We start from the raw sequence: 15896 nt of genomic DNA, 5'->3' as shown, positions 1-15896 counted from the left end.
TTGGCATATATTAATTAGTTCTTATTTTAATTTTCAACCAACAAATAATCAATTTGTTATAATTTCAATAGTCAACCATTTTGTTGTTACATCTTTACTTTTTAAGTCGCCTTGTCATACAGTTTGGTTTTTAATTTGACAGTATTTCATTATCATCATAACAATGCTATTGTTAACATATGTTGACGGATGCAAATTTCATCGGTCAAAATTCAAACAAATATATTCAAGTATAAAATGTGAAAATAAATAAAAATTGTAATTGTGTCCTGATAACACAAATTTCTTCATAACACTTCCTTGTAAAATAATGCGGCGTTGCCAGAGAATAAAACTTTGATCATTTGCAGAAGATGTTAAGTGAGAAAAATGCTAGGTGATCGATTGTGTAAAAGAGATAGAAACTCACTTGCCTTGAAGAGGAAATCTATACTGGTTCTTGCTCTTGCAGAAGAAGGAAAGAGAGAAAGAGAATCAATTACATGAATCTTGTAATAGAGACAAAAGATAAAGACAGAAGAAGACAAAATTACTTTCTTTATGTATTCCATAGACTTGTTACTATTTCTTTGTAATGTTTGTAAGCAGGGATAGCTAGCCAATTACTATAATTCTTAACGAAAAAAACCAATTAAATAAATCACCTTCCTTAAGCATTTATCAATAAAATCAGTGTTTCAACCAAAAAGTATATTTTTCTTTAAAAAAATAATTTAGGAGAAATCTACAATAATTCAGTAAATATAGTCATGAGGTCTGGGTCAAAAAACCATCAAAAAGTTTACAATATCCCTAAATCCTCCTCAAAAAAATTAAATAGTCAAGGTTCTGTAATGAAAGTGGATGCATAATAGAACTTATTTATTTAGCGTAATTTATAAAAATATTTACATTTATATATTTATTTATTATAATATTGACAATAGTAAAGTAAACAAATAAAATAAAATATTTTACTATTGTCCACACTGAAATAATATAAAAATAGGGTTCTACTATAAATATATAGGTTAGTAGAACCCTATTTATATATAAAAAGTTTGACCTGGTCGATTAAATATTAATTTTTAATTATTAATTTTAATTTAGTTTTTTGTTATTAAAGATTTCAAAAATATACATTTTTATAACATCGGGAATTCATGGGCGGATTATATTGGATACATATATTGGATATATAGTAATACCACCATTTAAAATCATATTTAAGAAGGTACGAGCTTTACCTTCTTTAGTAAAATTACGATTTTATTATAATAATTGAGGTACATAGTATTCCTAGATATATAATTTTAGCTTCAACAAGTATAGAACTTCTAGTAGATCTTTGGATTTAGTGCTCGAAAGTGTAAAATCAATAAAAAAATACAAAAATGTTTGCTTTACCAGAAAACAAAGTAGTGCCAACCATTGCGGATATTTACAGTAGGATAAAAACTAACCAATCATGCTGGTGGAGAAAATATTGGTAAAAAATTAGGGTAGTGAAACTTTAAGAAAAAATGGGTGTCAATATTGTGCACAAAAAAAATCAAAAAGTAAAGGAAAACTCTGGAAGGATCTGTCTAATGAAGATATCTGTGCCGAATCAACGAAAGAAGGAAGGATCACCTTTAATTAAGTTTCAAGATGCCAAATTAGTTCGGATCCATAAAAAAATCGGTTTTCCATTCGAGAAATGTTTTATTTAGTTTACAGATTATATACAGTACCAGTGTTTAGATTATTTGTTTCCTGCAAATCCCGATATTTGCATCTAAGTATTTACTCGTATTAAAAATACTTATTACTATATTTTTTGGATTTTTTCTTTTTTATGGACTTAAAAAAAATATAATATCTCTAATCTAATTGATATGATGGCTTAAAAAAATTAGGAAAAAGTATTTCCTATCCCTAAATAGGTATATCAATACTTGATATCGCAAAAACCATATTACCAAGTCATATTAATTTTCTATTCTAACCCATTCCTAAGTAAAAAGAAACCTGATATCTTCGACAATGATCATTATTTCTGCTACGTTTCTTTTACATAAAGACATCAAAAGCTAAACATAATACCTCTGAGACCCAGTATATGTAATACAGTAGCAAACGTGATATTTATTACATAATAATAATGGTTTAATAATGCAAGAATGCGAGCAAAATTGTAATTTTTGTATCTTTACTTGCATACTTAATAATATTTATGAATCATGCCAGTATATTTATAACTGGTTCTTTAACCATATATTTTTAAGTTGATTTCCGTAAAAGAACAACGTAAATTGTAGTCAAGGTAAGGCTAATGGAAAATTGACTATGTTTTTCAGAATTTTAGTACAGTGATTTCTAGATTTTATTATTATAATAACAACTATTAGTTACAGATAATATTAAAAACCTGATAGGTCTTACCCATTCCCTGTTGTTACAATGATAATAAGTATATTAGAGAAATTGGTAGAAGAATATCCACAAGTACCACAAAGGTGTCCCATTTGGGTCCCCTATTATTTAATGTCTTTATTAATGACACTCCTTTTTGTGTTTCCTTTACTTAAGATTTCTTTGTTTTGCTGATAACCTCAACTGCTTTATGTCTGTGTCATCCATTGATGACTGCCGCCGACTGCAGGCTGATTTGGAAAGGCTGGAGTTGTGGTGTTAATGCAGTGGCTTGAAATTGAATACACAAGTGCCATTTTCTCTGTTTCTCAAAGAAGAAAAACAATTTGATTTTTGAGTATAAAATCAACAACTCCTCATTGAGTAAAGTGCCCTTTATTGTGGACTTGGGAGTTACTATTGCTCGCTCGCTATCTTTTGTAAAACACATTGATAAAATGATATCCAAGGCTCTAAAAATGTTAGGATTTGTGAAGAGTGTACTATTGATTTTGAGACAAATATATTGTTTCTTAATTAGATCTATTATCACAAAATTAAATAGGTACAAAGAGAGTTTTTACGTTTTATGGCTTTTATGTTCGATATCATGCCTCTGGAGGGTTTTTATTATGACTATGGCACTCTTCATGAGCGCTTTTCTCTGCCCACTCTGAAGGCTAGAAGGAATGAAGCAGTTTTAAAAATGTTTTTTAAACTTACAAACTCTCTAGTAAATAGTCCCCTACTGTTGGCTTCCATAAGACTTACTGATTCAAAAAAATAAACGAATATATGTTCAAATGATTAATCAACTCAATAAACTCATTCATTTCAAGATCCTCTAAATTAACGATTTCTCTTCCTACAGCTATTGACCTCTTCCAGATGCCTTAAAGTCATTTGTGAATTTGATTAGTAGTGTTCCTTAAAAATATTAATTTAGTTGATATTCAGTTTTGGTAAATATAATGTATTGTGAGTATACTGGTAGGCATATGATAAAGATTATTTTTGTCTTTTATAGATTATGTTTTAATATTCTGTAATATTATTAGTGTAGGAAGTTACTTTCTCTGGTGCTTACTCCAAATTTGTAATTTGCTTTGTTTTAGTAATTTAATGGGCAAGTCCCGTGAGTAAATAAATAAATAACTTTAATACAATGATGGAAATTGTCAGATGTAAAGCTTCATAAAAAGATCATTGAAATAGCCCAATTTGGTTTTTGTAACAAGTTCTATTTAAAAAAAAAAAGACATTTTTTTCACATTATCATGTTTGATTTAAAAATTGACTTATTAAATTTGTATAATACGGCTTTAACTTAAAAAAATCAATAAATGACAACTATACGAGGCAGCAGCTCTACAGTTTTACTTGTGTGATCAAGATTATATCATTTTTAATATCACCTTCAATTATCTAGTCAAGTTATAATATTTACAATAATCGTTAGAATTTTAAAAAACGAAAAACTTAACGAGACCATTTTAATTAAATTAAACTTAATCCTCGTTATAGGTGGCCGCGCCCATCCTCTTGAAAGACACTTCCTAGTTGACATAGCATTCCTTTGGTCGTATCAACACAAAGGCTTTATAGAAAAGGCTGGTTGTGATTCTTGCATTTCATTGCAGGCAATAGTTATAGGCGTAGATCGCGAGGTCACGAGGTAGTAAAAATGAAAGTACCTCGTTAAATTTTTTTGTCGCGTGATGACAATGAACCAGAAGATGATAAAGCAATTAAAAACATATTTTATAACTTTTTTTTATGAAAATAATGTTCGATTTATGGATTAATAAATGCTTTCAAATTTAAGCAATATTTTTAAAAAGACCACTGTTGTTCATCAAAAGAGAATTAACACAGTCTTACAAAACTTATTTTCTTATTCATTATTTATTTAGCAGAAACAAACTTACTTTCTCAATTCACTTTCTTTCTTTTAGCGATGAGCCCGAGATACGTCAAGGGTAAAGAGTATATTTGCATTTTTTATTACATTATAATTACGCTGTTGTCGATGATGGAAGTAATAAAGTGCTAAAATTTTAATTTTTAATTAATCTTGCATCGGACAGGTTGAACCATCTGCAAGATCTTCAGCCGCGGTTTTTTAAGGTCAACAGCATAACTTTTAGATGTGATGTAATGATTAGTTATTAAGTTAAAATTCTCTCTTTTTTATTTCAAGGTTTTTCAAGAATTGGTAAGATCTTGTTTGATCTTCAAAATAATAATTTGATGTTTCAGAACATCGTGACTATCTTTTATTTATTTAATTAGTAGTCACAATGTGGTTAACATTTTATAACAAGTTAACAGGTAATCAGTGTATATGGTATCTAAAGTCAATTTGTATTTTTGTTTTGTTTTTACTTTATAATTCAAGATGTCAATGATTTTATTTTTGCGCTTTTTTACTCACAAATTTCAATATTATTATATAGTTAAAAAAACTATATAATAATATTAAAATAACAATAATAACAATAATAATACTTATATTCATACAATAATACAAAAGATAGCTGATTTTTGAAATTAAGTTTTAATTTAAGGTATTTTGGCTTTGACTATGGATTGTTACATGTCTTTGGTACAAAACTTAAAACCTCTTTGCGGATCTTAAGGTAAATTTTAAAAAAGACTGAAAAAGAATATTTAAAAGTAGAAACTTTAAGCATTCTGAATTAAAAACATGTTGACATTTAAAAAATATAAATCATTCACAAAATAACGATAATAAGAAATTAATTTAATATTCAAAGAACTTAAAGTTGAATATTTAATTAAAATATGTATAACATAAAATATGGATGTTGAGATTTGTAATTTTTAGTCATAAATATTTTAATTTTTTTTACAATTTTAGTGATTTTAATAATAATTTTAAAAATATTTTTAAAAAAACATATACTAACTGGTTATATTTTGGTATGGAATGAATATTTAAGATGTTAGTTAAAATTCCAAGAAGGTCTAGTTTGATGTGAAACGTTGATATTTTTAATTTTTTGGCCATATTTTTAAATGTGCCTGTAAAATCTCTTTTGGTCATATTAGAGATAGATATTAAAACAAACATAATTTAATATTTTTATTCTGGTTTTAAAACTTACACTTTTTTTGTTCTTAAAGTATTTTTTGAGTATCTTTGATTATGCCTTGTTTTTTGAGGCTATATTTAAAAAAAGATTTAATATACTTTAAGTATAATCCGTTAGATGTTTTGAATACAGTGAACTCCGGTTATAACGTACCCTCTAGGGTGAATAAAATTAGTACTTTATAACCGGAGGTATGCTATAAAAGAAACCCATAAAAATAAATATGTAAAGATTTATTTGTTTTAATTAAAGGACTAAATTAACAAAAAATACATTCTAAATATTAAATACAAAAAAAGATATAATATTAATATGTAACATATAACATTGAAATCGGATACATATACATATTCTCGATGTGCTTCTCAACTTTTAACGAGGCTTCTAAAATTGTATCATCAGATCCGTAATCAGTATATTGTAAAAAATTCGTAACAGTTTTAATTGCACAAAGTGCTTCACAATAACTTGGAATGGGTTCGTTCACTGGTCCATCATCATCGCCGCTTTCGTTATCGGAACTTAAATCATTCGTTGAACAGTTTGATTCTATAACTTTGGCAATAATGTCGCAATCCGTTAAGGTCTCCGTTGCTACCAGATTATCGTCGATGGTCGTAAAATTATCTAGTTCAGGAAGATATTTTTCTACAGTAGTTACGTCTTGGCAGTGATTTTGCAACCAATAACTTAGCGGAATATTCCAGTCATCATCATCATCAACACTTTTATATTTCTCGTACCACTGATTCAGAGGCAAGTCATCATCTGAATCAAACTCCTCGATCGATTTCACTAGACCAGCATGTCGAAAGCAGTTTTGAATCGTTTCTTGTGAAACCTCATTCCAAGATTTCGCAATTATTTTTATCGAGTCTAGAATTGTTAGATTGAACGTTTCCTCACTATCCAATGCTTGAATTAGGCGATACATAAAATATCTACGGTAATAGGTTTTTAGGCATTTTATTATGCCTTGATCCATTGGTTGTGTGACAGAAGTGCAATTGGGAGGCAAAAATTCTAATCTAATATTTGTCAGATCTACATTCTTTGGATGAGCTGCACAGTTGTCCACTAGAAGCAATATTTTTCTTTTTTGACGTCTTAGTTTTTCATCCCACTCTTTCAAATAATTAATAAAAATGTCTGAAGTCATCCATGCGCATCTATTCGATTTATAAATAACAGGCAGGTTTTTAATATTTTTCATGCACCTCGGTCGTTCGTATTTACCAATTACAAAAAGTTTACATTTTTCACTACCTGTCATATTTGCACAAACCCAAACGGTGTATCTTAGCTTTGATTGTTTGCCTCCCACACACTTTTCTCCTCTAAATTTCAGTGTACAGTCTGGAGTCATCTTGTAAAATAGTCCGGTCTCATCCCCATTAAAAATATCTTCACAGCTGTAATTTTGTGCAATATCTGGCCATTTCTCGGTTAACCAGTTCACCACAGCTTCCCTGCTAACATCTCCTGCTTCACCGGACACTTTGCCGACATTGATATTGTGACGAACTTTAAAACGCTCAAGCCAATTCGTAGAGCACTTAAAATCTCCACCGTCTAATCCCTTAGATAAATTTTCCGCTTTTGCTTTTAAAAGTGGTCCACTTATAGGAATATTTTCGGTTCTTCTCACCTCAAACCATCGAATAAGAGCTTAATCCACATCTGGGCGTACGGGATTCCTAATTTTCTTAATTCTTTGCGATTTATTTTCACTTGCTTGCTTGATTTTTTCATGATTGCTCCAAATTGTAGAAACTGTTGTTTTTGCCATATTTTTCCTTTTCGCAATTTCCGATTTGTTAATGCCACTTTCAATACTTTTAATGATGTCTATTTTGAAAACCATTATGTATTTGCTACTATTAAATTATCTTATTTGTTTAGTGATTTTGAGGAAAATTTGCTATTTTCAACATTTTCTTTTGAAAATGTTTTATATACTATGTTTTCATGAAATATTCAAGTAAATTTAAAGAATATTATTAAATCATTTTAACTTGTTATGGTGGTTGATGATTGTGATCACATGTCTATGATAAAAGTTATTCAATCTTATCAAGACTTGTAAGAAATTCTACTCCAGATTCAATCTGTATATTCTGTAAAAATTTAAAGAAAATAATATATTATAGTATTACTCTGACGTATCAACAAAAATATTTTGTTATTATTATTCTTTATGATACCTCCGATTGAAATGACGATATACGAATGAATATTGATATGCACTTGAGTGCAAGAGATTCACATAGTTCTTTTATTAACTTAACCTTTAATATATGCCTATTATTGTTAATGGTCTTAAGCGCCAAAAAAATTTGTGTAAAATCTTCTTTAAATCTTAATTGATCATCTAAAATGATTCCCAAACTTTTAACAGACTCTATATACAGATCGTGTTTTCGTTCGTTACTTATAGGAAACCCCATAGAGGCGAAATTTAGCAACATCGCGCGTGTACGAGTGCCTGCGACAGAGCACCGCCCTGGCCGGCCCGAGGACGGGATTAGTCAACATCTGACTTTCTTGTGAGCTCCGTCGTTTGGCGACAAAGTGTCCCAAAATATTACGCGAAAATCCAGGCATTTTTAAAATATTTATTCTAATGCGGGTTTTACAGACATGACAATGTGTAAAACCCGCATAGAATTGTAATCTTAAAATGTTTAATATGCTGTCTTTGCATAATGAAAATTAAAGCGTTATTCTAGTAAAAAATAAAATATTAACTCTGATAAAAATATAATTAAAAAAACTGAAATAAAACTCTAATAAACAAACTTAACAACATATCATTTTTTAAATAAAAGGCTCAAATAAACCACCTTCTTTCGCTAAACAAAAACTTAACCTATCGTAAAAGCTATTTCGCACCTCCAAAAGAGTTTCAGGTAAAATGGAATTGGCACCTTCGACAATTTTATTTCGTAACTCCTCTAAATTTGTTGGCCTACTAAATTCATGCTTGTAAATGGTCTGCTTAAGGTAACCCCACAGATAAAAGCCATTTGGAGACAAATCTGGAGATCTAGGAGGCCATTTAATATTGCCAGTCCCACTAATAAGGCGGTTAGGAAAAGTATTTGTTAAAAATTCTTTTACCCTAGCCGCGTTAGGAGCAGGACAGCCATCTTGCTGAAAATAAACCGATCCCTGATCTACATCAGGTAGAATTTAAATGGCAGGAAGAACTTGGTTTTGCAGCAACTCAAGGTACTTTTGGGCGATTAAAGTGCCATCAATAAAAAATGGCCCTATAACTTTGTCGCCCAAAATACCTGCCCAAACATTCAATTTCTGAGAATACTGAGTACGAAACTGAAAACTTCTGTGCTCGTTTTCCTGAGACCAATAACGAACAATGGAAGGATTGTGTTTGCCATCTAATGGAAAAGAAGATTCATCAGAAAAAATATTTTTTAAAAAATATTCGTTTTCATTTCCCTTTTCTATCATGGTTTCACAAAATTCCATTCTTCGCCACTGGTCTTCAGGAAATATTTCCTGAGTTTTTGAATACTTGACACATTTGTACCCATATTTTTTCCAGATACGAGCAACAGTTTTATTGGTCATTCCCAGTTCCTCTCCAACACTTCTAGTGGACCGTGTCGAATCAAGTTCTAGGGTACTGCAAACCATTTCTTCCCGCCGTTCTATATCCTGGACCACTTCAACAGGTGGTTCTTGACGTTTTGTGTGGTATTTTTTACAATCTTGAAGACAAAAAGATGTCTCAAAATTTGTAACCACATTTAAAACCGTTTTTGCACAAGGAATCGGTCTATTCTCAAATGTCACTGAAAACAAATCTCTACATTGTACTGCCGAATTACCTCCATAAAACCATTTAATTAGTTGAACTCTTTCGGAAGGGGTATAAACAGCCATAGTGAAAAAAACACGAAAATAACGCTCAAAAATTATTAATGTAACGTGCAGTAACACAGCAAAGTGAGGTCTGCTGACTCCCGGTTAAAAAAATAAAAACGAAAAAGTCCACCGCCTTCAAGCCGCAACCAAGCGGTGTTGCCATTATTTTGGGTAATACGTAGCTCACGATAACACGATCTGTATATGCCAATATATGCTAATTTTATACCTATATATGCCAATTTTATACCATCAATATTAGATTTTAGAAATTCTTTTTGATTTTTATTTCCAAAGATGTTTGTTGTTGGGTTGGCATTTAATTTTAAATTATGGTATTTTGATAAAATAGTTAGCGTTTTTAAATCTTGATTGATGTTGATCCTTCCTGTAACTATTTGCCTCAAAGCTAAATCTTAATATATCAGATATATAAATCATAAAAATCAAAGGGAATATTGTACCTAAAGTAAGTAATATTTATTTAATCTAAATAATTATTATCTGAGAATATATAACGCTGACTTCTGTTGGTTAAATATGAATGCACAAGAACAAAAGAATCATTATTAAATCAGTAATATTTAAGTTTAGCCAGTAACAAATTATGATTTGTGGTATCAAACACCTTAGAAAAATCTAATAATACCAGTATATATTTCTATCCCAAACTCTAATTATGTCATATATAACATTAGGCAATGCGATTGAAGCATTAAAATTTTTCGCTCTTTTTCATAGGAATTAAATCGTGCAACGTCCAAAATTTACATAAATGTGATTGTAAAGTATTCGGTTAAAAATCTTAGAAATTGCAGGTAAAATACTTATTATACGCAGATCGTTAAATGTGAATAGAGTGTTGGTTTTAAAAAGAGGCTTACCAATTGATATTTTCCATTGGTAAGCATCTATTCTCCTCCTTCCTTTTGCCATTTATAAATTCTTTTTATATAATACTGATTATATGTATGAAGGGAGTTTAAAACCATGTAATAAATAAACATCAGATTAAAGTAAATTTTAGTGCAAATGCCTGCATTTTACAATATATCAATGATCTTAATATATTAGATATATAAATCATAAAAATGGACGGGAATATTGAACCTAAAGTAAGTAATATTTGTTTGATCCGAATAACTAGTATCTAAGAATATACGCTGACTTCTGTTGGTTAAATATGAATGCACAAGAACAAAAGAATGATTGTTAAATCAGTAATATTTAAGTTTAGCCAGTAACAAATTATGATTTGTGGTATCGAACACTTTAGAAAAATCTAATAATCAAGAATACTACTTATATTTCTATCCCAAACTCTAATTATGTTATATGTAACATTAGGCAATGCGATTGAAGCATTAAAATTTTTCCTAAAGCCGCTCTATTTGATAGGAATTAAATCATGCAACCTCCAAAATTTACATATATTTGATTGTAAATTATTCGGTTAGAAACCTTAAAAATTGTAGGTAAAATGCTTATTATACACAGATGGTTAAATGTGGATGGAGTGTTGGTTTTATAAGAGGCTTACCAAATGATATTTTCCATTGGTAAGCCTCTATTCTCCTCCTACCTTTTGCCATTTATAAATTCTTTTTATATAATACTGATTATATATATGAAGGGAGTTTAAAACCATGTAATAAATAAACATCAGATAACGTTGAAATATATTAGATTTTTCAATTTTTACCTATACGTAAAAATACTTATTTCCTTGTAATAAACCATTGTCTATCACTCGGCAAGTTCTTGATTAACAGTAGTAAAATTTATTATTTATAGATGGTAATAAAATGTTCACTTTGATCAATGACCATTTCTTCCAAGTAAAGTTCTTCACTTAACCTACAACTTTTAAATGAATGAAACGTGTTTTCTGATATTTCCTGCTGGGCTACAATACCATTGATTCGACTCTGCGAGTCTTAAGACTTAAGAAGACAAGAAGCCCATTTACGGTGCCATCGCCCCACGTGACTTGGGTCAAAAGATTCGCTGCCGTAACCACTTCCGAATGCAAATATATGGTGCACCGTTAGCGTGGTAGACGGTTAAGGAGATACACGGATCTCTTTTTAACCGGTAATAAGGAGATCTATGCGAGTATGGAGATGCCTGAAATAGGTGTGACATCATTAGGACCGATTTGCCCCGTAGTTATGGGAGTAAAGAAACTATTAAGCTATTTTCGTTTACATGGTGGGAAGGGAAAAAAGACTGCTACTTATTTAGCAATGCTAATACCTAGACTTGTGAGATGTATACATAAAAACTGTGTTCTAGTCATGACCGATATAGCATGTATATAGAAGGTGTTCATGTGTACCTTTAAGTACTGTATATTTAATATGTTCCTATTGATATTTTTTATAAAACATAATACAATAAACAGCTATATTAAATAATAATGTTCATTCAATTTTATGCTTCTACAATATGACAAAAGATTTATCTCCTTTACACCAAGACGATTATTTCTTAATTTATTTATTTATTTACTTATTTATTTATAAACGGGCAAAGCCCAATCACAGTAAATTTATGTTACACTTTTAAATTCACAATCGTAATTCAAATTTAAATAGCATACATCATATACAAAATCGCAGAAAAAGAATAATAAAGGTAATAATAATTAATAAGGTCTAACTAATGTTTACTAAAACTTGACTAAGGAATTTGCTATAAGATTCAAAGAGGTCAATCTTAGTTTGCTAGTCTTGTTCTAGTAAGGAAATTATTAAAACCATAGTACGGTGAATTGCATGGTGACTATTAGTAGCTCTTGTTGTTCTTGGTGAAGCATGAGCATTGATTTTTTTGATTTATTTTAAAAATGTATGTTCAGTTAGTTGAAGATATGTACCTCATAGAAAGGAGACTATACAGAGGAAGAATGTGAAGTCTTGAGTATACCTCCCAACAAAATCATCAATCCCAATGCTATTTACTTATTCGATACTCTTACTTGTACACTTACTCCCAATATTATTTAATTGTTGAAAAATCATCTCTTCTCCAAAGCATCCAACCAGAAATCCACCTGAGTAAGGAGTTCACTTCGCGGATTTGGATAATCCAAAGCCAAACTACTGATTAATTAGCAAAGGTTTAAGAAATTATTGCAGTTTATTGATGTCACATACAAAGCATTTAAGTATTTTGAGAATTGCACTGAGTATACTGATTGAGGTTTTAGGAAACTTTCTTTCCAATCGTCCAGGAAAACTACAGTTTAAAAAAAGAGATTGAATATATGGTACAAGGGTCTGGAGAGACTAAAGCTACATTTTTTTAGAAATAGACCCTTCTTAATATCGAAGGATGAGAGTTTAGTAAATATACTGAATATTTTAATGTTAAGGTGAGGGATGTCGGTATCGGATGCGCACAATTCATGAGCGGCGATGTTAACATTATGGTGTATGTATACAGTAGAAAATCAGCAAACATGTTACTAATCTCCTCTGCAGCATAAGTCTAAATATCTTAGTTTATTTGGAAAGAGCTATTTTAATTTTTATGGTTAACAAATTATCAAAATTTCCAGGTTAAAGCCAATAGCTGCTTCATTGAAGTGATCATATTGTGTTTAGCATTCCTATCGGATCCTTGCATAACTGTCTCAAGTTAGAAAACTCCTGATAGTCGCTAACTGATCATCTTAGTTTATATTTTTTGTGCATTTTTTTCCTTTTTGATATTAGAATTTTCAAGCTAAATTGAAAACCATACTGGGATTATAATAAAATAATTGTATTTAGATGTTTTGATCGGCATTTTTAAAATTAACTAGAAATAAGCTGTACTTGGCAAAAAATTACGCGCCACAAGACAATTTCTTTTCGTCACACTTCATGTTTGAAAATTGACCTTCTTTGAAAAAAATTAATGGCAAATTAAAAAGGAATTCACAAAATGCTTTTTCACCACGCATATACAGGTTGGGGAATTGAAGATTATGCATTGTTGAAAATAATTGCACGCTGCACTGTAGATTTATTACAGTACTATAATTTTTTTCTTCCTTATTATGGTTGTTTATACTCCTTCCGAACAAATTTAAATTATTAAACGGTTTTATGCAGGGATTTTATGAGTAGTACAATGGTGCAATTTAGCAGTACAATGAAAAAATAATTTTAAACGTGGTATCGACTTTTGAGACATCCTTTTGTGTTCAAGATTGTTATAAATGCCACACCAAAGTGCAAGAACCTCATATCGAGAAGGTCCAGAAGTCAGAACAACTGGAAGAAATGCTTTGTAGTGCTCTAAAACTTAATTCAACACGTTTAAGTAGAAGTGTTTGATAGGAACTGGGTATGGGCCATTTTTTAGTCAGAGTGCTTTAAACGCCCATAAATATATTGAGTTTCCGCAAAACCAAGTTCTTACTGCCATTCAAATTCTCGCTGATTTAGACTTGGTATCAGCTTATTTTCAACTGACGAAAAAACAAAGAAAAACACAAAGTCACGGTCTCACAACATGTTGTGTTTTTCTTTGTTTTTTTGTCAATTTTGTATGTTGGTCTCTTAGAGAATAATGGATGAGATTTTTGTATTATTTTCAACTGGTTGTCCTGCTTATAATGCGGTTAACTTATTGTTTAGCCAAAGAAGGATTTGGAATGGAAAGTGTTTAGTCGTTGCATAAATAATAATCCTTAAGCGTACGATCTCCTTTAATATAAGCGCTCAGCGCGCCCTTTTTACTAATGTAGAACCCCTCTCTGTCACATTCATTCAGTATTAAGATTTCAGCCATCATCAATGGCAAACACATCACTTCCATTCAATAATTCGGCTAGAATTATTTATATATTAAACATAATTTCATGTAAACCAGTAGTTACTCTCTTTAAGTGTACCTTAATTGCAAAATAGTGTTTTTTATTGAAAACCGAACCAAAATATGTGTGTGAACCCACATACACAACAGGAAGGGAAACCTGTTTTAGCCTTTTATTTAAATAATTAATTTTTGTGAAGTTTATTTTTAAGTTTTTATCACAATAATATTTTATTTTTATTAGAATTTTAGTTTAATTTTCAATATGCAATACACAGCATAATAAACATTTTGAGATTACGATTCTCTATACAGTGACCGCCTAAAGTTCTGCATAAATTCGATAAAAATTAGAGACCTGATTTTTTGAGAAAACTCTCGGACTCGTCGATTTTTATTTACGTCATCGGTCATTTTTTTAAATGAAATGTTAAATTTTTTATTGCATTTATTAAATATAGGCGAAATTCCAAGCAAGTTTCGTATAACACACCTTATCTCAAAACTCAACTGTTTCAGAAATATTTACATTTAATTAACAAGAAAGCAAGTAAGTACAAATTAAGATAAAATGGAGGATAAAATGTTATAAACTGTGAACACTCTTATTAATGTATCAAGTGTTCCAACTGATCCCCATTTACTTCTTGGCAGAAAGCAGGACGGTTTACGAACTCATGTAAAACACTATCAATTATTTCGGGTGATATACGTCTAATATTCATATCTAATTCTATTTTTCAAATCTTCTACGTTGTTTGGCTTCTCAATATAAACTTTACTTTTCAGGTACCCTCATAGAAAATAGTTGCACGGATTTAGGTCTGGTGACCTGGCTGGCCACTCTATTGGCCCTCTTCTTCCTATCCATCTTCCTGGGAACGGCGGTGCACCGTCTTGCTGAAACCACAAATTATCTGTCGGGACAGCAGGGCCTTTGTCTGGGTACAGGACAGCCAAAGCAGGGATAAGATCTTTTTGAAGAAAATTCAAATAGCGTTGTTCTGTAAAGTTTTCTTCGAAAAAGTAAGGCCCTATTACTTTATGTTCCACGATACCAGCCCAAACATTAATAGATTTACGGTACTGTGTATGAAACTCAGTTGCCCAGTGTGGGATTTGACACTGACCAGTACCGACAATTTTGCCGATTTACGATACTGTTTAAAAAAAATTGCTTCATCCGAAAACAAAACTCGTAACACAAACTGACGGTTATTATTGCAAATGTTTATCATTTACTCGCAAAATTGGTTTCTTCGATCAGGATCGTCCTCATTAATTTCGTGTATTAGTCTAATTTTACAAGGGTGATATTCTTATGTCTTACTTACGTTCCGGCTATATTATTACCAACTGAAATTTGTGAAGTTGCATTGTTTGGATTTTCTTTGACGGAGAGCAAAACGTTTAATTTTGTTTCTTCAGAAATTTTTTGGACGACCTTATCTTGGCAAATCCCTAATATGACCTGAAGTTATGAATTTGTGCTCTATTCAACTGTTGACTGAGAAATAGGATGGTTTGGGTATTTGGCATTAAACAGTTCACTTACTTCTTTTTGCGTGCGCACTCGATCCCCGTACTCTAGCATCATCAAAATTTCAATTCGATGGGTTTCCTTTAAATTAGCCATAATTTATTCTGATAAAAACTATTAATTTTCGAACTGACAGTGACATTCGAAAATGCAGATTCTTTACAAGTGCA

At 30.6% G+C, this 15896-nt stretch overlaps 2 protein-coding genes across 8 annotated transcripts in view; one reads left to right on the top strand and one right to left on the bottom strand.

Moving 5' to 3' along the window:
• Window positions 1–15896, top strand: part of LOC126750358 (uncharacterized) — a 188090-nt gene that overhangs the window by 123754 nt on the left and 48440 nt on the right. The gene's annotated exons all lie outside the window — the stretch shown is intronic.
• On the bottom strand, window positions 5797–14162 carry LOC126742264 (tigger transposable element-derived protein 4-like). The gene is made up of 2 exons (XM_050448894.1): window positions 14072–14162; window positions 5797–7091 (listed from the first exon to the last, which is right to left on the bottom strand). Exons 1-2 carry the CDS (start codon window positions 14160–14162, stop codon window positions 5797–5799), a joined length of 1386 nt encoding a protein of 461 aa, XP_050304851.1.

This window comes from Anthonomus grandis, chromosome 1 (assembly GCF_022605725.1).
Source record: "Anthonomus grandis grandis chromosome 1, icAntGran1.3, whole genome shotgun sequence".
NCBI lineage: Eukaryota > Metazoa > Arthropoda > Insecta > Coleoptera > Curculionidae > Anthonomus > Anthonomus grandis.
Note: the sequence above shows the minus strand (reverse complement) of the source record. Positions and strands in the feature narration are given on the sequence as shown.